At 45.5% G+C, this 26,016-nt stretch overlaps 1 protein-coding gene across 3 annotated transcripts in view; it reads left to right on the top strand.

Annotated features, from left to right (window-relative positions):
* NEK11 (NIMA related kinase 11) overlaps positions 1–23,737 on the top strand; it is an 835,513-nt gene extending 811,776 nt beyond the window's left edge. For all 3 annotated transcript variants that reach the window (XM_085630659.1, XM_085630661.1, XM_085630660.1), the window contains exon 16: positions 20,917–23,737. In XM_085630659.1, coding sequence (XP_085486785.1) covers positions 20,917–21,121 — 205 coding nt within the window. In that variant the 3' untranslated portion in view covers positions 21,122–23,737. The remainder of the gene's footprint in view (positions 1–20,916) is intronic.
* Positions 23,738–26,016: the final 2,279 nt, after the last annotated feature.

The following is a 26,016-nucleotide window of genomic DNA, read 5'->3' on the forward strand; positions in this document are numbered from 1 at the left end:
TTAAGTCTATCTTAAGTCAAACTTAAGACAAAATCCTAACTTTACTACTACTAAATGCCGTCTGTGAATACCAAAAGTAGTAGGGCAGATTTAAGACAGACTTAAGACAAACTTTGGACAGACTTAAGACAAAATCCTAACTTTACTACTACTAAATGCCTTCTGTGAATACCAAAAGTAGTAAGTTTAGGATTTTGTCTTAAGTTAGTTCTGTGAATCGGGCCCGATATTCTTGTCCTCAATAATTTTGACACGATATTCTGTCCCACAATATATGTGTTTCCGATATTGTGTCCAAATGCCGTGCAGGTACTTGGTACCAGACAAAACCTGACCATTTAAATCACTGGCCGGTGGAAGTGTAGTAGGATGCCGTGCTCAGTGCGTGGAGTTCCCTTACTTTGTACTATGTTTGTCCCTGATTTTGGCTCCTTGCAGGCTGAATTCCATTTGGATCTTCTACCGGATGTCTTTGCTTGGCTCTTTCTTCAGCTCTTTCCTTTTCCTTGATGTCAGGGAGAATTGGGTGCTTTGTTTATCTCCTTCTGCACATGCATAATCTTCATCATTCAATCAAGAGCCAAGAGATTGCCTAGGAGGTTTTTGAGCCCTTCGTGGCTTTTTTCTTCTAACTGGGACCTTCTTAAGTAGACACTTGACACCTTTCACATGCACTTTCATGAGCAGGGTGGCACTGCTGCCACTGGGAGGAGCCGACCTTTCCTCAGGTAAACTCGAAATATTTTCACAGTGTCCAGTCATTGACAGGAAGAGGTCAACGATCTTGGCCTCTTATTTCATCGGTCATTAGTAAGGTAGGCAGCAGCCATCCCAGCCTTTCATCAGCCATCAGTATATTATGGGGCCAACGATTCAGGCCTTTCATCACTCATCAGTACAGTAGGTGGCACCCATCCTGGCCTGTCATCACTCATTATTATGATAGTGGTTGGTCATCGGTGCAGGAAAGCCATACACTTGCGTACAAAATACGGATCTTGAAGCTCATAGCTCTCTCTTTTGAGAGCAGGATATGAAATAGCGAGTCCAAAGAAAATTAATTTTGCTATCCTGTTTGTATTATTGAGTATATGATATCAAATTGATGGGGAAAACTATACTTCGGACATAAGGGAGGGGAAACTGAGAACTACGTAAAGATCAATGACTGTAAGCTATACAAATCTACTCTTGCGTAATTAAACAATTTTCATAGCAGTAGGTCTGTCGAGACCTACACAAAACAAGGCTCTTGCCTTGAGTGGCATGATCATGGGGCAGTGGTATGACGATTAGGCCTGGGTAGAATTTTAATTACACTGGAGAAATTTCAGTAATTACGCATTACTTTTGTGATACGAAATTTTCAAATTATGCAATTACGCCAGCTTGAGTATTTAAGAGTAATAGTGGGGACAATTAGGAGCCTAGGAACTACATACTAAGAGAGAGAGAGAGAGAGAGAGAGCGGCTGCTGTTCGTGCCCTGTAGCATTTAGTGCTGTTTTCTTAGCACAAAATGCTTCCCAGGCCCAGTTTGGTTGCGAGGGTGCGTTTTGCTCTAAGAAAATAGTGCTAAATGCTGGAATATGATTACAAGTAATTTTGCGGTAATTACGCTAGAGAGAATTACCGAGTGCTTAATTTGTAAAAAAATTAAGTGTCAGGGCCCTCATCGAAGGCCATTGCAGCCTATGCCACCCATTGCCCCTGCTAGTGCTACCAATGGCAGTGCCAAACCAGCTACTAACCATCACACTCATACAAGTGTGACAATTTCGACTGTTCCAGGTCCCCAAAGATCTAAGATTAGCATGGGTGGCAGGTATTAGTCATTTTTAAAGTATATTGAATTAGCAAACAACTGTTATTGTGTTCACTCTAAATGAGACAAACAGCCCGCCATGTGGATGACTGTCATAAGTGTCAGTGCTGCCAATTAAGTGCAGGTGCTGAGTACCGGAAAACACCCGCTCAAATTAAGCACTGGAATTACGCCAGTTATGCCCACCCCTAGTGATGATCTGTTTAGCCGCAGAGGTGCTGAGCTGACCTTATTGTTAGAGCAGGGTCCTGCGCAGTCAGAGCGAGGAGACGGAAGTTATCATCACTGCTCATCCGGCAGTGCCAGCCAGGACTGGACCTGGCAGTCACTCAGAAAGAAGACACCATAAAATGTAGTGTTTCTAGGTGTTTGAAAACGGGTGTCATTTCCATATTAGTGAGTATTATAAAGTGTGCTGAGCACTTACATAAAAAATATTGATGGTTTTGAATAATGTATTTCTTTTTTGTAATAGCATAAAACATCTAGTGCAACACATCAGTGCTCAGAAAGGCTCATTACCTACAGTCGTAAATACAGTCCAGAGGTGAGCGCGAGTGTGGCCGGCTGTTTTAAGTTACGTTTTATTGTACTGTAAAAGGGGAAGGCTCGTGGTTGCACAAGTCACAGGGTGGTGGGCAAAATTTCACATGGTGTAGGCTGGCACAGCTGCTGGCATCACCCCTGAGCCTCAGTGTTCAACTGTTTCAGATCCACAAGTTTATGCCATTCAGTTGGTAATTAAAAGCACATATTTTTATAAGAACCAGGCATGGTATTTGTATATAAATGGTCGATAATAGCAAGTGAACTCCGCATGTGAAGCAGCAGTGACTGTTGTTGTTGTAATATGCATATTCATTTAAAATGCCAGGGATTGTGTGAAGTGTGTATGTGTATGTGCTGATCCCGGTGTAGAACACCCTCTAACCAGGATCAGCAAACAGTTCACCAGATGACTACAAACCATCCAGAACTCGGCTGCAAGAATCAGACTTAACCTCTGATGCCTCACACATCAAACTGCGCCTCGAGGCGCTCCATTGGCTCCAAATACACAAACAAGCACACTTCAAACTCCTCACACACACACCGACAAAGCACTATAGAGCATGGGCCGGGCCGACCTCAATAGCTGCATCTCCTTTCACAAACCATCCAGATACCTCCGCTCAGCCGGACTACTTCTTGCACACATCCCGCACACATGTAGGACCAGATCAGGTGGTCAAGCCTTTCCCTACACCACAAAAGCCTAGAACGGCCCGCTGCTACGCATCACAGCCTCCTTTTCATTTCATGAACTCAGACAGAAGTGGAAGACTTGACCCTTCGAATAGCACCCCGTCTCCCCGGAGAGGCTAGTCGCACACCTACTCAGTGCCAGATACCCTGACGGGTCATAGTGCACTCTACAAATACATATAACATAACATAACATAACAATAATGCATAACATAACATAGGTGTGTAAGAGTAGTGTGAAGGGTGAGTTTTATGGAGTGTGTATAGTGGTGTGCAGTACTGTAAAGGGTAGCATGGCTGCTGAGGTGTGCCATACTATGCCGGAATAGTTTGAAGTACTGTGATAGTGTAGTGTGAAGAAAAGGAGGTGCGGGCTGGAGATTGGTGTAGTGTGGGATAGCGCCAGAAGGAACCTGTGAGCTTATCAGGAAGAAGTGTTATTGAGTAACATGAAATATGTTCTGTGGAGGCAGAGTGTAAGCAGTTGGTGTGCATAGGTAGTGTTGAGGAAGGTTGTGGGAGAGTGCTGTGGACTAGTTTGGATGAGAAGTTTGGGAGTAGTGTGGTGGAGTACTGCAGTGGTTGGAAGGGGTCTTGTGGAGCAGTATATTTTTCAGATGTGTAGCGTGAAGTAATTGGTTGATTGACAAGTCTGGTGTTGTAGTCTGGTGTTGTCTGGTGTTGTAGTCTGGTGTTGTCTGGTGTTGTCTGGTGTTGTAGTCTGGTGTTGTAGTCTGGTGTTGTCTGGTGTTGTAGTCTGGTGTTGTCTGGTGTTGTAGTCTGGTGTTGTCTGGTGTTGTCTGGTGTTGTAGTCTGGTGTTGCAGTCTGGTGTTGTCTGGTGTTGTAGTCTGGTGTTGTCTGGTGTTGTAGTCTGGTGTTGTCTGGTGTTGTAGTCTGGTGTTGTAGTCTGGTGTTGTAGTCTGGTGTAGTCTGGTGTTGTCTGGTGTTGTAGTCTGGTGTTGTAGTCTGGTGTTGTCTGGTGTTGTAGTCTGTTGTTGTCTGGTGTTGTAGTGTGCTATTTTCTTTGTGGAAGATTAGAGTGTCAGAGTGCAGAAGACAGCAGTGGAAGAATATAGAAGAGTCGTACAGAAAAGTGCCCAAAACAGAAGCTTCTCACGCTTCCTACTTATTAAAAGTCTCACTCCTCCCTGAACACATATAAAGTGAGCTGGAGAGCTGACGGAAGGAGACCCCGAGCCAGTGGCAAGCATGACTTAGATACTTCACTAAAAAGCAAATTAAGGTTCCTTTGAGATCTCCTTCTGTAGGGTCCTCTGCTTCCTGGCCTCAGACTATCAGGTGGACTGGATTAAAAATCCTAAACAAGAAGTCTTAGGGCCTAGATGCATGTGTGCGGCATTGAACCCACATTAGTTTCCACTGTCATTGGCTAGATATAACCATTGTTGCCACAAGCGTCTCATGACAAGGCTGTGACATGTTAACAGATTACCTTTATCCAGGAGGTGTCTTCTTATGTCTGCCTCAGAATAAGCGGGTGTGCTCTCATCTAACCTAAGTTATATGCATTAAAGAACTGGGATCTATAACAAAAGGTGCCCAGCAGGGGGTTTCCTACTGAGGACTGGCAGTGGTAGGGTTGCTTTGTTTATCTATTCCCACTCCCTTCAGTTGCTCCCCCCGGGCATCATATTGGCTGGCATTTAAAACAAAGGTATATTTTGCCCCTTAGACCTCAAACTTCATCTTGTGATTCCTTTAATAAGGTAAACCAAACTTTTGATTCATTATGGGGTTTTCTTTCTAGGACAGCTGGGAGCACCACACACACAGCTGCCTGCCTACTACCAAATGCTTCGCTTTAGAAAAAGTCCAGACCTATTTGCTTTGACGATGCTTAGTTCACTTTGATCTGCTGTGCCAAGAAGCCTGGGCATTGTAGGCAAATAACGCCCGGATCCTCAAGCCTTATCTCGCGCCTTTTGGGAAAAGGTGCCTCAGTGCCCCATATGTTAGTCTCGCTTTCCTATACAGTATGTAAAACACAATTCATTTGTTTCCATATAAAGTCCTATAGCATCAAACTGTGTATTAACTACTGGTAAGACAATGTCCTTTCGTTTTTGTAAATGCCAACCGGGTATGTTCAAGGTAGATAGTTCTTCACACTGATCTTACTTCTTGAAATCAGTCGAATTGTGTATTAATCATCTCTCACCAACGTAAGGACCTCAGTCACTCATGCTTCAAATGATATATGAAGGGATTTGTGACGTATTACATTATATTTGTATAATTTGATGATATTATGACTTGAAATCAAAAAGATTAGAGAACATGTTATTAATATGTAAGCAGCATATTTGCAAACCTTGTATATTTCTCACTACTTCTGACACAATGGACACCAAACATATGGAATCACAGTTAGAAACAGAATCTATTCCAGATCTTTTATTGATTTCATGATATGGCATATCTACAAGGCTTTCATAGACCATTATCAGCAGATGTTTCAAATGCTTTTCCTAATTCATTGTTTTCCTTCTTCAGAACAAGCAAACTTCATGACAAATGTTCACATTTCACAGTGTCCATACCCTTCATCTATTAAAACTGCCTTAGTTTCCACTACTGTAACAAATATAATCCCCGCCCTTCACCTACTCTGCGCTGCGTTGTACCCTGATTGATTATGCTCAGAAGGAGCCTTCCACATAATTTATTTTAGTTTACAGAGCGAGATAACAGACATTGTTTCAAATTTGCTGTTAAAGAAAAGCTCTTTCTAAACAATGAATGCATCCACAGCAGGGCTTAATTTGTAAAATAATAAGTTGCAGGGCCCTCGTCAGGCGGCCACTGCAGCTTGCAGCACCCATCGCCCTTGACAGCGCTGCCAATGACGGTACCAACACAACTTCTAACCATCACACTTCTACAAGTAATAAAATTCAGACTATTCGAGGCCCACACAGACATAAGAATAGTTTGAGCGGCAGGTATTCGGAATTTTTTAATGTACATTGAATTAGTAAATAGCTGTTGTTGTGCTCACTCTAAATCAGACAAACAGCACCACCATGTTGTAGACTATCATGTGTGCAGGTGTTGACAATTAAGTGCTAGTGCCAGTGCTGAGCACCGGAAATCACTGGCTCAAATTAAGCACTGATCCATAGCTGAATCAGAGGCCTTTAAACTGAAGGGCATCCCCCCCTTGGGAGCCGTGGCTGTATTCCCAGGGGGGTGCAAATGTGTCTTCAACTATTTGTAAATGAAGATGTCCTGGAGGTGCAATTGTGTTCGATTGGCGCCCCTGCAGGCTGACTTCATTTACATTAAGTGTGTGAACTGCGATTACCGAGTGCCATGGGGCGGGGTCAATAAGTGGTGTCACATTGTCAAAGAAGTGGCTAATAAGAGCAAAATATTCTATAACTTTTTTTTTCACTTTGTCGTAGCAAATAACAGGTCCGTGTGAAATGAAAAATAAATGCAAGTTAAACTAATAGGGGGGAAATGTACTATTTTCGGCTGTGAAATCTCATTTGGCTAATGTGTTTACTGCAGAGTCCCTGCGTGTGACAAGGCAGCCACAGAAAGTAATCCTAGTTGTGCAGTGGGAAATAGTGGCAGTGTTTTTATAGTGCTGCGAAATCCCAGCCGGTAACAGAAACCATTGTGAATACGTCATTCATTCATTTCATTTCATAAGGCTTTATTCGAACATAAAATAAGTTCATAAAAGCACAATTAAAAAGACAACATGATAAGAAAAACATACAGAGGCAGAAAAATCAACAACTTGGAATTATAAAATAGTTAAAAGAGCATACTTTTCCTAGCATTAATGGATTTAAGAAGAAAAGTAGCCGTGTAAAAACACACGTCCGGATGATGCAAATTAAAAAGTAAACACATACAGTCGCGTAATGATTTGACCCCGAATTTAACAAACAAGGGTTTCAAATAGGCTGTCCGATAATATTTATACAGCTGGCAAAGCAGAAGAAAGTGCACAGTGCTTTGGGGGGTAGAGTTGTCACATGGACATGGACCAGCTGGGTGTAAGTTCAAAGAAGGGAAGGCAACAAGGTTGTGGACTACTCCCATTCTAAGTCTGGTCAATACAAATCGATGTGCCTTCCAGGTAACTTGAGATAAATAAGGTTGGTAGCCCACAACTTCATTTATATCATGATAATAGGCATAGGATGAAAGCTTAAGGCTAATATGGTGTCGTTTGGTGGAAACCTGGTGTAGGAAACGCTGCTTAAGGTCAAATTTGGACAACGCATCTACCCCATGGTAATCCATAGTAATATTGATGTTAAAGATCTCCCGAAATTTATCAATTACATATTTTAACCATGGGATTTTAGTGTAATAGTCCAAAGTAAGACAATCAGAAATAATAGCTCTACACAAAGAGGTCTCTTCTTTGGTCCAAATGGAGCGCCATAGGATCAATGGTCTAAGGAGAATCAAATCGGAAAGATAGTCAATGCCCAATTCATTATGCACTAAGGCATTTGAAACAGAGGTTGGTAGGCACAAAAGTTTCTTCAAAAAATCATTTTCCTCTACCTGGAGAGATTCTGCCGGGGCATAGCCCCATATACCTGCTCCGTACAAGGCGATTGAGACACACCGTGATTGGAATATTTTCAGCATGTCATTTACTCGCCTATCTCCCAATTTAGTTGCCATGGTAAAAATTCCAAATGCGCTCCTGTCCATTTTAGACCGTACATTCTTATGCTCATTTGCCCAGGACTTTTTGTTTGAGAAAGTAACCCCCAAATACGAAAAGTTATCAACAGCCTGGACCTTTTGACCCTCTATAAAAAAGGAGGGCTGTTTCTTTCCGAGCCTGCGACCATATTCCATTACATAAGTTTTGGATTTATTTAAAACTAACTTTCTGCTTTTGATAAATTGCATAAAGCCATCCAGCAGCTGTTGAAGACCGTATGGTGTACGTGAGATTAAAACCGCGTCATCCGCGTAAAGTAACACGGGGACGTATTCATTATTTATTTTGGGAGCATCCACTGCCAAAGATTTAAGAAAGGAATCAATCTCATTAATAAAAAGTATAAAAAGCAGTGGGGCTAGCACACATCCCTGGCGTATTCCACGCCCAATCTTAAACATGTGAGTGCATTCACCTTGTGGTCCATAACGGACACATGCTCTCAGTTTGGTATATAGGGGTGCTAAAAAGAAGACGATACCCTCTGGGGCCCCCATTTCTAACAGCTTTGCCCAGAGAATGCCGTGATCCACCAGGTCAAAGGCACTACTTAGATCTGCAAAGTAGAGGTAAATAGTGCCGGTCTTGGCCAAAGTATATTTGCTGATGAGCAGTTCTAAATTTAAGCACTGCTCGATCGTGCCGCGACCTTTCCTAAAACCAAACTGACTCTCGGCTAAAATACCATTTTGCTCCGCCCATTCCTCCAATCTCGCCAAGAGCACACGGCTCATAACTTTTACAGAGGAATCCAGCAGGGAAATTGGTCGATTATTCTTGGCTTCCCCACGGTTGCCTTTCTTAAAAATTGGGACTAAAATGGATTCTTCCCAGGTCGGGGGCATTTCATTGCTAACAGCTGCATTAAAAATATTGGTAAGCAGAGGCCCCCATAATTCTGGGATCAACTTGTATACATCAATTGGTACCCCATCTGGGCCTTGGGCTTTTCCCCCTTTGCTGTCCCTTATACTGTCTAAAACTTCTTGTACCGTAAAATTTAATGAAAGATGCGGCCATCTATTCTCTAGAACATTGGATGCACCGTCTGACTGGAAAATTTTAGAGAAATGCGAGACCCACTCAGCCTGCATAACGTTCGAGGTTAGTTCCGGAATTTTGTCGTCTTTAAGGAATGGAGAATTGACAGTTTTCCAGAACAGGGGACAATTATTCAGTTCAGCTGCCTTAGTCAGGTTGTCCCAAGCCTCCTGCCGGAGTTCCAATTTCCTGCGTTTGAGGGTTTCTTTATATCTGGCTCTTAAATCTACGACCAGACCCCTATCTCTAGGTTTAATTGATAGGGCAGATTTCAGCTCCCTCAAAGCCAGGGTGCAAGTTGAGTTGAACCAACCCCGCGGTCGATCCTCCTTATATTTACATGTACTTGTAAGCTTTGAGTTGATGGCCGCGTTAATATTAATAAAATGCTCTATAGAGCCAAGGGAACCTAAATTATGATCTAGGATCGCGATAATATCTACTAGGCAACTGGAAATGATAAAATCAGACGTAATGTCGGCCTTGTCCCCCTTCCATCTAAGTCTTGTGCCATTGGGGCGTTCGGCCTCAATACTAGTGACAGTACGGCCCGGAGTACTGGCACCATCCTTATCCCATAATATAGCCTTTACTACCAGGCAGTTATGGTCACTGAGTTGGATGTCTATTACTTTAGGGGCCGTAATCCAAGCCTCAAGACCCGGGGAAATACAGATAAAATCTATTATTGAATTCGTTCCCCGGCCTGTAAAGGTGGGGCAAATCTCCCCCTTTGAATTTTTCTCATTGGCCATAATACACATATTATATGTGGCAAGAAGGTTATTTAGGGCATCTCCATAATGATTATGTTGAAAATGAAGAATCCAATCCTCATGACCGTCCACCAACCCGCAGACATTAACCTCTGAGAAAGGACAGGTAGTAATATTGAAATACCCAGCCAAAAACAGATCAAAGACTTCATTATATTCCTCGAAAAAGTCTACCAGTGCCTTTGAAAGATCTTTAACCGGCTGATCCCTAGAATCATTAAAAATATTATTATAAAAATTGATTAGAAGAATGTTCCTACCTCGACTTATGTGCAGCCATAGAAACTGGGAGTGAGCGCCAACTTGAACATATTTAATAACCGACAAAGGGGCTTTAACTGAGATCAAAACAAGTAGGCCCCCCTTGGCTCTACCGGATACTGAAGCGGTAGCGGGTAGCTGGTATGAATTGAAACCACTATAGCCTTTGAAGTCAGTGCACCAAGTTTCCTGTAGACCGATTATATCAAAAAGGTCTAAAAATTCCGTCCACCCCAGACAATCTGATTTTGATCTAATTCCCGCGATATTCCAACTTACAATATAACATCCGGAAGAACCATGGATACCTGACCCCAATGGCGTAGCTAGGGGGGGGCGGTGGGGGCGGTCCGCCCCAGGCGGCACTATTTTCGGGGCGGCCGGCGGCAACTGCGTGGCTCTGGTGCTGTCACTGAGCAGCCAGTACACCACACGTGTTACTGTACGTGCAAGCGCACCTGCTTGCACCCAAATGCTGCACCACACAAAATGCTGCTCCACCTAACATAGTGGTGGTGCGGCGCCGGACCCGGCGTACTGTTTATGTGGTTCCCAGGACCGTCAATCTTGTAGCGAGCGTAAAGCGCTACCAATGACGGCCCTGGGAACAATTTTTGGCCAGCCCCGCGGTGTCTACTGCAAGCAAAGCTCCATGCCTAACTTTCACTTCTCTCCATAAAACCCCTCCCTTTAGACGCTTCCTGTTCCCTGCCTGACCAGTCCTCCCCAGTCCCTGCGGTGTGCTCGAAGGCAGAGTGAAGGTGAGGGTGAGTGTGAGTTATTTAAACTTTTCACTTAGTGTCGCGTGCACAAATTCAAAGCACATTTCACGAGAGTTTATTTTCAGTCACATTGAGAAGAGCTGTGAACTGGGAGACAGAAAGCATCGGTGGGGGTGGATAGAAGGTAAAAAGAAAAGGGTTATAAGAGAAGCAGACACAAGGGGAGGCGATGCAGGCAGAGGGGGAGATGGTGCAGGCAGAGGGGGAGATGTGCAGGGGGTGAGATGGTGCAGGCAGATGGGGAGACAGGACAGGCAGAGGGGAAAATGGTGCAGGCAGAGGCTAGATGTGCAGAGGGTGAGATGGTGCAGGCAGAGGGAGAGATGGTGCAGACAGAGGGGGCAATGGTGCAGACTGTGGGGAAGATGTGCAGAGGGTGAGATGGTGCAGGCAGAGGGGGGGGTTGGTGCAGACAGAGGGGGACACGGTGCCCCCAGAGGGCGAGATGATGCAGGGAAGGGGGAAGTGGTGCAGGAAGAGGGTGAGATGGTGCCAGCAGAGGGAGAGATGGTACAGGCCAAGAGTGAGATGATGCAGGCAGAGGGTAATGTAGCGCAGGCAAGCGGGAGATGCTGCCAGCAGAGGGGGAGATGGTGCAAGCAAAGGGGAGATGGTGCAAGCAAAGGGTGATGTGGCGCAGACAGAGGTTGATGTGGCGCAGACAGAGGGTGATATGGTGCAGGCAGAGGGTGATATGGTGCAGGCAGAGGGTGAGATGGTGCAGGCAGAGAGTGAGAGGGTGAGATGGTGAAGTCAGAGAGTGAGATGGTGCAGGCAGAGGGAGAGATGGTGCAGGCAGAGAGTGAGATTGTGCAGGCAGAGGGAGAGATGGTGCAGGCAGAGGGAGAGATGGTGCAGGCAGAGGGAGAGATGTTGCAGGCAGAGAGTGAGATGGTGCAGGCAGAGGGGAGGTGGTAAAAGCAGAGGGGGAGATGGTGCAGGCAGAGGGTGCGATGAGATGATGCAGGCAGAGGGTGAGATGGTGCAGTCAGAGAGTTATATGGTGCAGGCAGAGGGGGAGATGCTGCAGGCAAAGAGAGATGGTGCGGACAGGGGTAAGATGGCGCAGGCAGAGGGTGAGATGGCGCAGACAGAGTTATATGGTGCAGGCAGAGGGCGAGATGGTGCAAGCAGAGGGTGAGATGGTGCAGGCAAATGGTGAGATGGTGCAGGCAGAGGTGGAGATGGTGCAGACAGAGGGGAAGATGGTGCAGAAACAGCCCGTAGCCGGAGCGAGGTGTTTTGGGGGAGCACGGTCCCCAATAACAACACTTGAGTCTCGGTGATGGGCATGGGTTTCGATCCCTCACAATATCTTTTAATAAAAGACATAATATGGTGAGATTTTAAAGAATGTTGCACATTTTGCAGTATTTTTTTAAGTGTTATTATTCTATATTTACAACTGTTTGTAATAATATATTGGAAATGGCACATTTTTTAGCACAGTGAGCAAGGGACACTGCCACTTTCAGTAAATATGTGTTAAATGCTCTTTTTAAAGCACTTCTGTCCAATAAAACTGCTGAAAAGTAAACACACATGAATGTAATTAGACGTGGTATAGTGTGTTCCCCCTCAGCACTCCTTTGGGGAAAGCTGTGACAAAGGCAGCGTTTCTAGGTACATTTTGTAAACAACCATTGATAATAATTTAGGGCCTCATTTATGAAAAGTGTGGCATCGCGGGTTAAAAACAGCGATGCAACACTTTTCATTGCGCCCTCCTTGCAACACCGTGGATGCGTCGTATTTACTGTATGGAGCTCCATGTCCCAAGGAGTCAACAGATACGTTAGGAATCCTGACGTATCTGTTGGCACAGTAATGATGCATTGCTGGAGTGTGTCAGAAACTTGAGGCAACTCTAGCAATGTGCCATTGCCCATGGGCGAGTCCCATGTGAAAGGCCCTGCGTCAGTCCTTACGCCTGCTTGAAGCAGGCGGAAGGATTGTGATGCAGTCAAGTCGTAGAAGTGGCGCAGTGAAATCAGTGGCGTAGCACGATTTTCTCGGTGGCCAGCGGCAGCTGCGTGACAGCTGCGTGGCACTGGTGCTGTCGCTGAGCAGCCAGCACACCACACGTGTTACTGTAAGTACAAGCGCACCTGCTTGCACCCAAATGCCGCACCACACAAAATGCTGCTCCACCTAATATAGTGGTGGTGCGGCGCCGGGCCCGGCGTACTGTTTATGTGGGTCCCAGGACCGTCAATCTTGTAGCGAGCGTAAAGCGCTACCAATGACGGCCCTGGGAACAATTTTTGGCCAGCCCCGCGGTGTCTACTGCAAGCAAAGCCGCTCCACACAAAATGCTGCACCACCTCCACCTAACTTAGTGGTGGTGCGGCGCCGGAGTACTGTTTATGTGAGTCCCAGGGCCGTCAATCTTGTAGCAAGCGTCAAGCGCTACCAATGACGGCCCTGGGCATAATTTTTGGCCAGCCCTGCGCTGCAGCGGTGATGCACACTGTCGCGCACGCCGCACACCACCACGTGCGCTCTCTTTTGAGTGGAGGAGTCTCGTGCTGGGAAATGCAGATCTGCTGCAGACACTGTCTGCATTTCACAGGGGTCGGATGTCAGGTCTGTTTTCTTTCTCTTAACCACAGTGTTACTGGGTAAGAAGTGCTTTCATTGGATGTCTGTTGAGCGCGCAGCTCTTCCACTGTATGTGAACAGCAGAGCGGGTGACTGCCTAGTCGCCAATGGCGTTCAAGCGTTTGAGCAAACAGGAGTTATCGCAGTCCATAGCACACACAGGTTTTTGCATGTGGGGCATACTGAATTTTCTCTGATTTGCCGTGTTTGCGTAACAAGAAATGTAAACAATATATTTTCTCAACTGTAAAAATGTGAAAGATGAAAATACATTTGAGGTAAATTCATTTCCTTCTTTCCTATAATTTTATAATCAGTTTTTGTTTTGTTATTTTGTGTTCTGTTTTTATTTCTGAAAAACCTTCGCATAAAATGGTTTATGAACATAGGTTGCACCTTGGAATTTGTTCGTTATCCCTTTTTACCCTGGTTCATCAGTTGATATAATATTGACACAAGCAACCCCCTTGATCCATTTACTTAAAAGCAAACAGCAAAACTTGTCCAAAAGAGCATTTGATCTGATCAATGTTTGCATGAATGCAGGCCCTTCGCACATTATCTGAGTAAAATGCATCATTGCAGCGCGCTACAATTCTCTGCTCGTCTGTATTATCAGCAGGTGATTAGTATTAATCACTTCGGGGTCCACACTATATTTACTTCTGGGTCGATAAATCGAGTTCCTTATTGACTAGTGCACTAATAACACTTGTTATGTACGGCGTTATAAAGTTTAAATTATAAGAGTTCAAATGTATATGTACCAACTAGTGCCTGTCATGCGCGACACCGCCAACCAGTTTTGGCTATTAAGATAATATTTTGGGCACATACTTTCAATGTTTACAACGCAACTACAATTCCTAGAATGCGGCCAAAAAGGCAAGACAAGCTGGAAGTGTGGCCACATAGCATTTGACCATATCACTTGAACTTGTGCTTGGAATCATGGCAGTCGTAGTCATAATTTGAACATAGCCTGTGGTGTTGCTCAAGTCACAGATTTAGCCAATGGCGATAACGGTGCGTACTTTTTGTGAGAAATCAAACCATTCTGCACTGAATGGATGGAGTGGAACGTAGAATGGCGGGAATACGCAAGGGCCTCTCCTTGTGGAGCGCGATACTCTTTTATCCTGGGGTAGATGGGATTGTTTGCAAAAGTGTGTGGATGAAATTGTTTTTTCGGCTCCATGTTTAGTCACATTTTGGGTGACCGCAAATGTTCTGTCGTCATATCGCGCACAAACAGAAAATTGTCCCAAGGTGCTTGAATGATAGTTACTTCTGCCCAGATTCAAACGATTTGCCCACCTTACCGGTATTTGAACCCGTGACGTACGTGTTGCCGCACAGTGCTTCTTCCCAACAGGCCCGGTTACAGGAATTTTTATTCGGCTGGGCCAAGGATACATTCGGGTGGGCCACTGCACGCCCGATTGTTACTTATATGCCAGGCCTGCTTCAGGGCCCTCCTTTATCTCTCCTTAGTCTTACAAGGGCTCATTAATACACATTATTTTCTTTCCAAATCCCTTTCTAAATGTTATCGCTCTCAAAATAGAGTATATTTCTTTGTAATGTCCCTTTGATGGGAATTGGAGGTTTCTGAGGTGGGAGTACCAGGCAAGTGACACTTCTTGGGCTCTCCCTCATGACCTCCTCCTCAAGATTCCCTCAGCTGAGAACAACCCATAGCTCTTTCAAAACGCTTATTGCAATTGTGAACTGAGCACTCAGTGAGCTGTGAACTGTTCACAGTTCTCTTTGTGCTCAGTTCAAAACTGCGAGCTGAGAATTGGGAGAGCAAATAGCAGCTGACAGCTCTCCGAGAGCTCAGTTCACATTTGATGTTATGCTATGGTTTATTAATACAAGCATGTACAACTTGGATTCCTGGCACTATAGAACAACTTAATAGGAAAAAACAGTGTAATAAAAACAAGGAAAATCATAGAGAATTATAGATCAGAATGATAAAATACAGATTACATACAAGTCTTAAGTTTTTTTATGCACAATAGGGGAAGGTCATTCTCTAGCCAATGCAAATTAAAAGGCCCTGTCCCAAAAGGAAGCTATTTTATTCCTGAGGACATTCAGCAAATTTTTATTTGTGGCGTGCAAAGTTAATATTGGGCTGTATTATTAAAGTGTATCCCTGATACAAAGAGCAGAGAAAGAGTAGATAGAATGGTGTACAATCACTAGGCTCTTTTATGCCTCACAAGAAGCCAGCGGAGGATCTCATAATTAGTATAACTTGTCCAGGAGTCTGAAAATGATACCGGGACAAGTTCAGCATATTTCTGCGTGGCCCAACTTCTTGGCAGGGTGAATGGTGTTCACCTTAAGAAAATAGTGGGTGGAAGCACGTAGCAAACTCAGCTCCGACCTTTGCTTTCACCTGCAGTGGAGTAGAGAGTGGTGTCGTAACTTAAACCCTGCCAATCCACCCCTGCTGCTCGCCGTCCTTTTTCCCCAGCCCCGCCCGCCCCTTGCTACTGGCCATGGGCGGCAATCTGAGGGATAGCCCCGGGCGCCAGAAGCTCTAGCTACGCCACTGCCTGACCCCAAATGAATACAGTTACTGCCCTGTTGGGAGGTGACGATGATAGGGGTCTCCTTGTATAACACAGGGTGACCTACTGGATCTCCCTCCTTACCCAGAGTCATACAAACTATGGTTGACCCAAGAATTACCTCCTCCACCCCTGGCAAACATACAGATGGGCCTGTATCCAATAAAACTTGATTCCCCTGGGTTTCCGGTGATACCAAACCCACCTCTGTTTGAAATTCCAAACAGACTTCAGTAACGTCCATCTTATCCATTAATATGGGCTCTTCTGTTAATCCTAAAGCAACACTGTCCTCCTGTCAATCATTTTGGTCCAACCCACTCAAGCATTGAAAACGGTTAGCAGTATCTATCTGGAAACTGTTTGCCAAGCTGAACACCCCTTCCCTCCTCGGTTTCCCTCCCCCGTGGTGCACTGGAGAGTGCTCTATATGCTGACTATAGAAAAAGCCGAGAGGGCGGAGTGTAATCCCCTGGTCAATACTGGGGCGGGACGTGGCTCTAATCAATGCTGTCGTCGCAAGGTGGGGAGTACTAAAATTTATAATAACACAATCCCCGGGAATGATTTTAGGGGACATTCCAATCCAATTAACTCTAGTAGTAGCCAAAATCTGATCCGCCATAGCCACTGGAAAGCCACATTCGCGGTTAAGCCATGCCACAGTTTTGTTTTTAGGCGAATCGTGTGATTCCACAGAGTGGTAGGGCCTGTTCTCTCTAATGGGTGGCACATTGGTCAGGACTGCCACATATGGTGCGCATTCAGGGGGCAGATTTGGTTGCGGAAGGCTACAATTATTGAAATTCCCCCTTCTGGATGTCCTTGTCGTAATTCCCGGGGCATAGGTAGCTACGTTTGGGGGGATACCAATAGGACATTAAGGCATAGCTGGAATAGCACTAGGTTCACTCCCAGAAACAGATCGTGTTACGTTACCGACAGAGCCTTGTCGTTCAATAGCAGGAATAGTCCTACTCATTGACTGTGGGGGGATATTGGTGCCCACACATGACTGACCAATACTAAATAGATCATTAGAGGGTTGCGTGCATTTACCAGTCAAGCCTACATTCCCACTTACCACAGCGGGCAATTGAGGGCTATTATTAAAGTTTAATCCGGATTGCACCATTTCGCCTAATCTGTTCACTTCCCTAGATATAGCCTCGAGTTTATCTAAAAGAGGTATGATAATTTTATCTAACTTACTGTCAATCATACCAATTAGCAACTCGAGCCGGTCAGAGGCTAATGTCATATGGGTAGAATGAACCTCGTTATTGGAACAGATGTGCTCAGGGGAGTCTGTATTAGGAACAGAAGCAGTGTTCTTTTTTCCTTTGCGGACTCCTTTTTTATGCAAAACAGGTCTGTTAAGATGTGACCCTGATCTTAACACCCTATGTACATTAGGAACCACGGGGGACACAACAACAATATCGTTAGGAGACCTTATAGTATCAGATACCTTGGCGACATCGGTATCGAGCGGAGAAACCTGAGTTGACTCAATTACACAAGTACCCACCCTCACTGGAGAAATTATAGGGGCCAATACTTGAATATCATCAGAAGAGTGGATCTCAGCAGGAACTAGTTGGCTCGTTATCTCAGGTCTATTATTACTGGCTAGACCCAGGGATAATCTACGTTCCTTGTTGATCTTGTCTACAACTTTAACCAAATAATTGTCAAGTGTAGAAACAGTAGAGCGAAGGGTCCCAGTTGACTTAGACATGTTGCCTGAAAATAAAATAAATAAAATATATGGCAAACACGGAAAAACTACCAATAAAAATGGCACTTACTATGAAATGGTTCCAACTATTTAAATATTACACAAACAATAAGAACAAATGTAGACCACGACTTAAAACCCTTAATTAGAACACGAATTTGTAAGGATTGGATATCAAAACGGGTCTGTGATTAACCGGTGTTCCTGGGACCATAGGGTATAGGGTACACAACGTTGTGCAACGAACTTAAATCCACAGCGTGCAACAAAATACAGATAGTCCCGGCAAATATAAATGTCACAGTACCTTGTGATAGTGGCCTTATCGCCGAAAAAATTAAGGGGGTGGCCCGGCCCGGCCTCCTTTGGCCCCTGACGGCCACAGACGGCCCGCCCTCTGCCCGGGCTCAGCCCGGCGCCGCCCGCGCGCGCGCCTCGCGACGCTGAGGGAGCTTCGTCTTTTCAAGCGCCTCCAGGCGCGCTGGACGCAGAAGCGAGGTGAGGAGCAGGGGCTCAAGGGAAATGTAGTCTCCCTTCGCGGCTGCGATGTCCGGCAGCGGGCGAGGGAGACACCCCGTGCAGGAACCACTGGTCGTCAATCCCACTCAGGTAGGGCTGTTAGCTCAAGTGTCCGACCTTCACACAGCAATAGTGCCTCCCAGCTCCACCGGGGGAGCTTCGTCTTTTCAAGCGCCTCCGGGCGCGCTGGACGCGGAAGCGAGGTGAGGAGCAGGGGCTCAAGGGAAATGTAGTCTCCCCTCGCGGCTGCGATGTCCGGCAGCGGGCGAGGGAGACACCCCGTGCAGGAACCACTGGTCGTCAATCCCACTCAGGTAGGGCTGTTAGCTCAAGTGTCCGACCTTCACACAGCAATAGTGCCTCCCAGCTCCACTGGGGGAGCTTCGTCTTTTCAAGCGCCTCCGGGCGCGCTGGACGCGGAAGCGAGGTGAGGAGCAGGGGCTCAAGGGAAATGTAGTCTCCCCTCGCGGCTGCGATGTCCGGCAGCGGGCGAGGGAGACACCCCGTGCAGGAACCACTGGTCGTCAATCCCACTCTGGTAGGGCTGTTAGCTCAAGTGTCCGACCTTCACACAGCAATAGTGCCTACCAGCTCCACCGGGGGAGCTTCGTCTTTTCAAGCGCCTCCGGGCGCGCTGGACGCGGAAGCGAGGTGAGGAGCAGGGGCTCAAGGGAAATGTAGTCTCCCCTCGCGGCTGCGATGTCCGGCAGCGGGCGAGGGAGACACCCCGTGCAGGAACCACTGGTCGTCAATCCCACTCAGGTAGGGCTGTTAGCTCAAGTGTCCGACCTTCACACAGCAATAGTGCCTCCCAGCTCCACCGGGGGAGCTTCGTCTTTTCAAGCGCCTCCGGGCGCGCTGGACACGGAAGCGAGGTGAGGAGCAGGGGCTCAAGGGAAATGTAGTCTCCCCTCGCGGCTGCGATGTCCGGCAGCGGGCGAGGGAGACACCCCGTGCAGGAACCACTGGTCGTCAATCCCACTCAGGTAGGGCTGTTAGCTCAAGTGTCCGACCTTCACACAGCAATAGTGCCTCCCAGCTCCACCGGGGGAGCTTCGTCTTTTCAAGCGCCTCCGGGCGCGCTGGACGCGGAAGCGAGGTGAGGAGCAGGGGCTCAAGGGAAATGTAGTCTCCCCTCGCGGCTGCGATGTCCGGCAGCGGGCGAGGGAGACACCCCGTGCAGGAACCACTGGTCGTCAATCCCACTCAGGTAGGGCTGTTAGCTCAAGTGTCCGACCTTCACACAGCAATAGTGCCTCCCCGTGTAGAACACCCTCATAACGTCATTCATTATTTATATCTATATAAATATATTTTAGTACTAAGTAATCAGACTATATTTCAGCACATTTTTATCATTGTCCATTTAAAGGACACACTGCAGAACTCACCTGGTAACACCATCTCATTACCTCTCAAGATGAATAAATATTTGATATGGTGGAGCGCCAAGTGACTATATTTAGTGATTAACCATTTACACACATTTATCTTTCAGGTACTAGAGATGATATGTTTTGTTTTACACAAAGGGGCACACAGCCTGCTTTGTGCTCCGGGCCTAGGAGTGATGGCTCAGTGGAATTGGCGGAGCAGCCAGCCTGCTTCGCAGAGTTGTAGGTATGACTGGTGTGCTAGGTGAGGAGGCACCAGGTCCCAGTGGTATGAGGGGCCAGCTAAACCCCATGCCTGTTTTACTATTCTCCCTAATTTCCATTCGGGCGTAGTAGCCACTTGCTCTGGCAGTGTTGCTTTGGGCCTTTGAGTAATGGTCCAGATGTAACTAAAATTGTAGCAGAGGAGACACCTTACTTTGGGCCTCAGAGAGATGCCAGTGACTGGGATGGGGCAAAATGGAAGCTCATGGTTTTAACAAAGGGCAGAGGAGGCATTTCACTTGGCGAGGCAGTAGCTATCATCAGTGAAGCTATTGCAGCAGCACTAGGGTCCAGGGGTCTGAGGGGCCCACTATATTATAAATATGTCTGTCTTTAAAAAAAAAGAAGAGAGTATGGGGACTCATATTCCTTGCTAGCATTAGGGCCAAGGCCACCTTAGTTGCAACAAGGGAGTCAACACATGGGAGTTCAATTTGTTCTGAAAGGAGGAAATGTGGCCTAATGGTAAGAGTTGCTGAATTTGGAGCTGGGGAACCAGGTTCAAGTCCCAGCGTTCACTCAACATCCTGTGATTCTTGGCAAAGCACTTCATTTTCCCGAGCCTTAAAACAACTCTTGCTTTGTGTAATGTAATTGGAGGAGATTTCTTGCTACTCAGGGCCACTGTCGTCATTACTGCAGCATTGGTGCCGATGAGTGTGATAGGCTCACAACTCCCCAATTTTGGGGAGCAGAATTTGTTTTTGTTAATTTATGTTTTTGTTTAATGAATTTGCTTTTTTATAAGTCACATGTTTATTGTGAATTATATGGCATAGAAAACATCTCCCTGAAATAATCTCTTAAGCCCCGCCCCCTGTGTTCAGCCTGCCTCTCTACCAATCCTTGTCATAAAGGTTTGGAGGTGGGCCCTTACTTCAAAACATTTTATTTGGGGGGGGGAGGGGCTTAGAACAAAAAAGTTTGAACACCTCTGGGCTAACTGCATACGTCGCTTTAGTAATCTGTGATGCGGTGACAACAGCCCCGGGCCTGGCTGCCTCCTCTAGTGTTTGCAACATCTCATAGACAATGTGGAATGCTCCTGATGCTCAATGCACTATTCCAGCCTCAATTGTGTTACATAAAGTTAGAGTGTGGTCATATGAATCTCCAAATTGTGTAGCTTTTATATATTCCATTTCTTTTCTTTTTTCAACAGATCAGCAATTGAGAATCTAGGAGAAAGCACCTTCAAGAGGGTTTATGAATACCTCAAGGGAGCAAAACAGCGAAGTGCAAGCAGAGAGGAGATTGAAGTGTTCCTGGAGAAGGGGTTCTCCTCGTCTAGGGACTGCTTCGAGGTGGACCAGCTCATTTATTATGAGGACCAGCTGCAGGCATCTGCCAGAAGGATAACTGACTGATAAGGAGTGCAGAGGAAACTAAACAAAGACCTCCAAGCTGGTTCGGAACAAGCACAGAATGCAGACACGTTTCAGCACAAGAGATGTTTGGATGATCACTGTGAACATAAACTTTATGTCTTTTTTTATTTCTACTTTTACTTTAATAAATAATATTTTCTTATATCTGATGGAACAGCGGAAGAAAAAACTGTGAAGTGAAAACTGTTAAAATTTTACAGCTCCCAGGAATTTGTTTGGGAACCCACTGGCTGATCTAGCGCCTGGATACCCTCTTGGGTAATTAATGCGCTATACAACTCAATATAACATAACATCTATGAAGACTGCCCACAACTCTGAGTGAGAACCCTACATAAAATAATTCTTACGTATAGGCATGAAAGAAAAAGGAATAAAGTGCCGAGCATAATAACAAATATTGAGCATGTAAGAACTAAAAAAGGCCAAACTGTGTATAAGTCAATGTGACAGTGAGAAGGTAGCTGAGTGATAAATTCTGGGTAGTGTTTCTAGAAGGTCAGATGCCAAAAACATCCCCGCCACCGAAACAGCCCCAGGTAGCTTCTTCCAGAGTGGACAACCTAACCCCATCTCCTACCTCGAATGTCCCTGCTTCAGCGGGTTCACACAGACCGTTGAATCATCCCCAATGCTGCATTGTGTATAAAAACTAGGAGAGAGGAGGACTGTCAGGCCACAACAGGGGACTTTATCAAGTAGTTTGTTATGTATGGACTCCCCACGAAGCCTTTAGTGTGAATAACCAGCTTCTAAATCCAGTGACCCGCTGCTATGATGTAGCAACAGTGGGAAATTTTGATGTTAAGTGGTTTTGTAAAGCACACGTTTACGCAGAGATGTCCTGGCGCCAGCTCCCATGAAATGTCCAGGGTACGGATGAGAAAAAAAGGGGGGGCCTCAATGTTAAACAGCCAGGTTTTTCCTGAAACTGAAGAAGTTGGGGCAGAGTGTATGAAATAAGGCAGCTCATTCCAAGCCTTGGTCGTACAAATGATAAAGCTTCTGCCACCCTAGTTACATTTCTTCAATTTGGGGACGGCCAAGGTTTTGGCTCCCAAGGAACGAAGTACAGTATTGGGTACATACCAGGCAAACCTTTGTCTAAGGTGAACGTGACCAGTATTGTGTTATTCCTTGAAGGCAGTGCTCCGAGCCTTGAAGGTGATTCTGTTCCTGACAGGTAGCCCATGAAGCTTTTGGATTACTGTCCTGACTGAGTGGAGAGGTGTGGCGCAGCGGCCAGGGCAGCTGACTTCAGAGCACAGGGTTCACGGTTTGATCCCCGGCTGCAGCTCAGCTCAGCACCATGTGACTCTGGGCAGTAGCTCACTATGGGGCATATCAACAAGGGCTTTATCTCTGCTTTTTTGGCTTTAAAAGCCAAAAAAGGAGAGATAAAACTAGCACCCTATCAACAACAGGGTGCTAACATGCAAATTTGCATGTTAGCACCCTTTTACTCTACGCTTCCCCTTGCATCTCTAATGAGATGCAAAGGGGGCGTTCCAGAGTAAAATAATAGGAGAAATGTCGCTAAGCGACATTTCCCCTTTTTATCAAGAATGTCGCTAACCCTGTTAGAGACAAAAAAAGCAGCGTTAACCGCGGTTAACGCTGCTTTTTTACGTCTGGTATTTTTCTGACTTAGCCATGATATCCTATGGAAGGAGGATATCATGGCTAAGTTTGCCTGTCTCTATCAACAAGGTAAAGTGAGATTATCGCTGGGTTTCCAGCGATAATCTCACGTTAGCTTGTTAGCGTGAGGATTTTTATCGCTATTGAGATAAGCGTTGCTAATAGCACGCTATCTCAGCGATAAAAATTCACGCTAGCCGGCGATAATTATCCTAGCGCTAAGTGCGCTTAGAGATAATTATCGCCGGTTGTTGTTGATATGCCCCTTAATTTCCACAATGGCCCCCAGCGCCTTGAGACCCGTAAGGGTGAGTAGTTTGCGCTTTACAAATACGGCTTTATTATTTATTACCGGACAGAAGTCAAGCAGCGGTGTTTTGAAGCACTTGCAACTTCTTGAGATGTTGCTGCTGCATGTTAAGAAATAGTCCATTACAGTAATACAGCCTTCACAAGACAGGTCACACACGTTTTTTGAGACTTAAATAGGATAAATCACGGAATCTTTTTAGTTTTATCCACACAATGAAAAAAGTGGAGGCCATGACTGAGTTAACCTGGTCCCGTAGGCGAGTTTGTTGTCCATTTGGACGCCCAGGTTTCTGGCTTCCCTGACAGGGTGAGGCAGATACTCTGACTCCTCCGGGCACCAAGAGGGAGACCAGAAGGAGGTATTGTTGCTGAAGAGAATGACTTCTGTTTTATTGGACTTCGATCTTAGGCAATCGCCACTCATCCATTTGCTGCCAGTGTTGGTGTCCCGCTTTGATAGAGACAACAATTTCAGTGTCATCGGTAAGAGAAAATCAAAAAGATCTTATTAAGGTAGCCAGGGCTGACACATAAACAAACAAAAGTTATTTCCCACAGCTGCTACGTGATTAATGAATTCCAGGCTGCTGTGACAGGACTCTCTGAGACCCTGTCAGGGCACTGCTGGAGACCAGAGCGCCCAGCTGCTGGTGGGGGGGGAGTGGGGGAGGGGGAGGGAGGAAAGACGCAGAGCAAGGCTGGGGAGGGTGAACGGGTTTTTGTATCTTTTGTGGGGGTGCAGTCCATTTGATGCCATTCAGGACCTCAACGAAAAACGTGCCTGTTATTCACTGCTACTCATCTAGAATTCTATGTAAATCTGCTATGTCGCTACTACTGCAGCAGATTTTTCTCAAATAAAACTGTTCATGTTTTATAAATGTTCCGAATTTGGGAACAGCCTGTCATCTCATGCAAGCGTCTATCCATGCCGCCTTTTTCGGCTGCTTCCGTTTCCTACAATGTGAGTAGATGCATTTGACGTGTAAGCATTCCATTGGAAGGCGTCGGCCATTTCTGGGCCTTACTACGTCACACTGCACCTGAGCTGTGCATTTGTGCACCAGTACATCAACCAATCGACCAGTGCAACAGTGACAGGGCAGGGCCGCTTCCAAAGCTCAGCTTCTGGGACAGCTGGCAGTTGCAGGTAATATTTGCACTATGAACATTTAGTGCAAATACAGTTTTCGCAAAGATTGTTTGTGCAAATGCTGTTCGCACAATAAGACAGACCACACAAATTTGACTTAGCAAAAAAGGTCACTTTATTAGGACAGGTAACCAAGAACACACTTATCGAGACAATATACATATTATCAAAATGCTTCCCAACATTTTTGCCACGAACAAGTCCAAATATACCCCAACCAAAATTTACCATAAAATACCCCATGTACTGCCCAATGGCATCATTTCCTTTTTGACCATTTTGGTTTACCTGTCCAGCTTTTCTTCGACCCTCCGCCCGCCCCAGAGGGAAGGATAAGCCCGCTCCAGACTATCCAAACCCTCAAAAAACCGCCTAAAAACACACACATGAAATGAAACAAACTGTCACCTGTCCTATCGTGACTTAAGATCAAAAATATATATATATATATATTTTTTAATATATTATTTTTATATACATTAGCATTAAAAAGGGGGTGGGAGGGAGGGTCACAAAAAACAACCGCCTCGTTTCCTCAGCCACTATTTTCCCGCCCAACCGCCTTCCTAACGTGCGAACTTTCATAAGCCCCGCCCCCTACCTAACTACGTATCTCCATGCGTGGTCTGTACCATCGCGCGAATCATCCCAGGGGGACACCCGGCTCGCGCCAAGGTCCCCCCGGGTCCCATTTTACATCAGCTCATAGCTGTAAATGCAGTTATTTCAATGATCAGCCACCCCAAACGCTATTTATTTTTGCACCGGTCGGAAACGTACAATTACATTTTTCCACTGCTAGTGCCTGGATACCCTATTGGGTGACAAGCCGCGCTGTAAAAATCCAACTAGCATAACATAACATGGGCTGGTCAGTGCATATGCTTTTTTCCAACTTGTCGTTCAGTGCACATACCGTTTTTGCAATGGAAAGTGAGGAAACATTTTACTTTTGCAATGATGGATCAGTGCATATGTTCTTATCGCATTGTTTAGTCGAGTAAAGGCTTTTCATGCTTCAGCTGAAACATTATGAAATGTGTCCCCAGTTTGACAAAATCTAATTAATAAAATCAAACTTCTTTGCTGGCTAATATTTAAACTTGAAATAAGCAACGAGTGGGAGCCTTCTGTCAGGTTTCACTTGTTTTTTTGCATCTGCACATGAGGCAATCAGCCAATGAAAGTAAATGACTGCAGGAAAAGAATGCACTGTCATTTTCCAAACTAACCAATCATATTGAAGGATTCAAAATATCAGATGTGAACCTGCGTATCAGGTGACAGTGTTCATTTGTTCCTAGTGCTTACCTTTCCTGAAGTTGCTCACCTTTTCTGTTGAATTCATCCAGACCTCTGATTGTTTCTTCTCCTTTTTTTACTTTGTAATATTGTGATGTTTATCAGATAGATGTTAGTTAATGGGTTTGTAATACTGTTACGGGGTCAATACATGTTTTATTGTTTACAGGGTATTTATTCGGGTTTCACATCTGGGAAAAGGATATGCTTACATTATTTTATGCTGCTGCAAGTCTTCCTCTATTCAATCAAGTAAAAAAGCAGGGGCATAGTGCTTGGAAGTGGGTGCTTCGTGCCACTCTGCATACGGCACAAGGAGGCCTCCGATCAGACAAAATTAATCATTGACAGTTTTTTGTTCGATTCTACGATTATTGATTATATTAATGTTTTGGGAATATTCTGTTAAATGTACCTGTGCTCTTTTTGTTCTTGTCATGTATGGTAAAATATGTTTTGCTATGTC

Source organism: Triturus cristatus, chromosome 10, assembly GCF_964204655.1.
Source record: "Triturus cristatus chromosome 10, aTriCri1.1, whole genome shotgun sequence".
Lineage (NCBI taxonomy): Eukaryota > Metazoa > Chordata > Amphibia > Caudata > Salamandridae > Triturus > Triturus cristatus.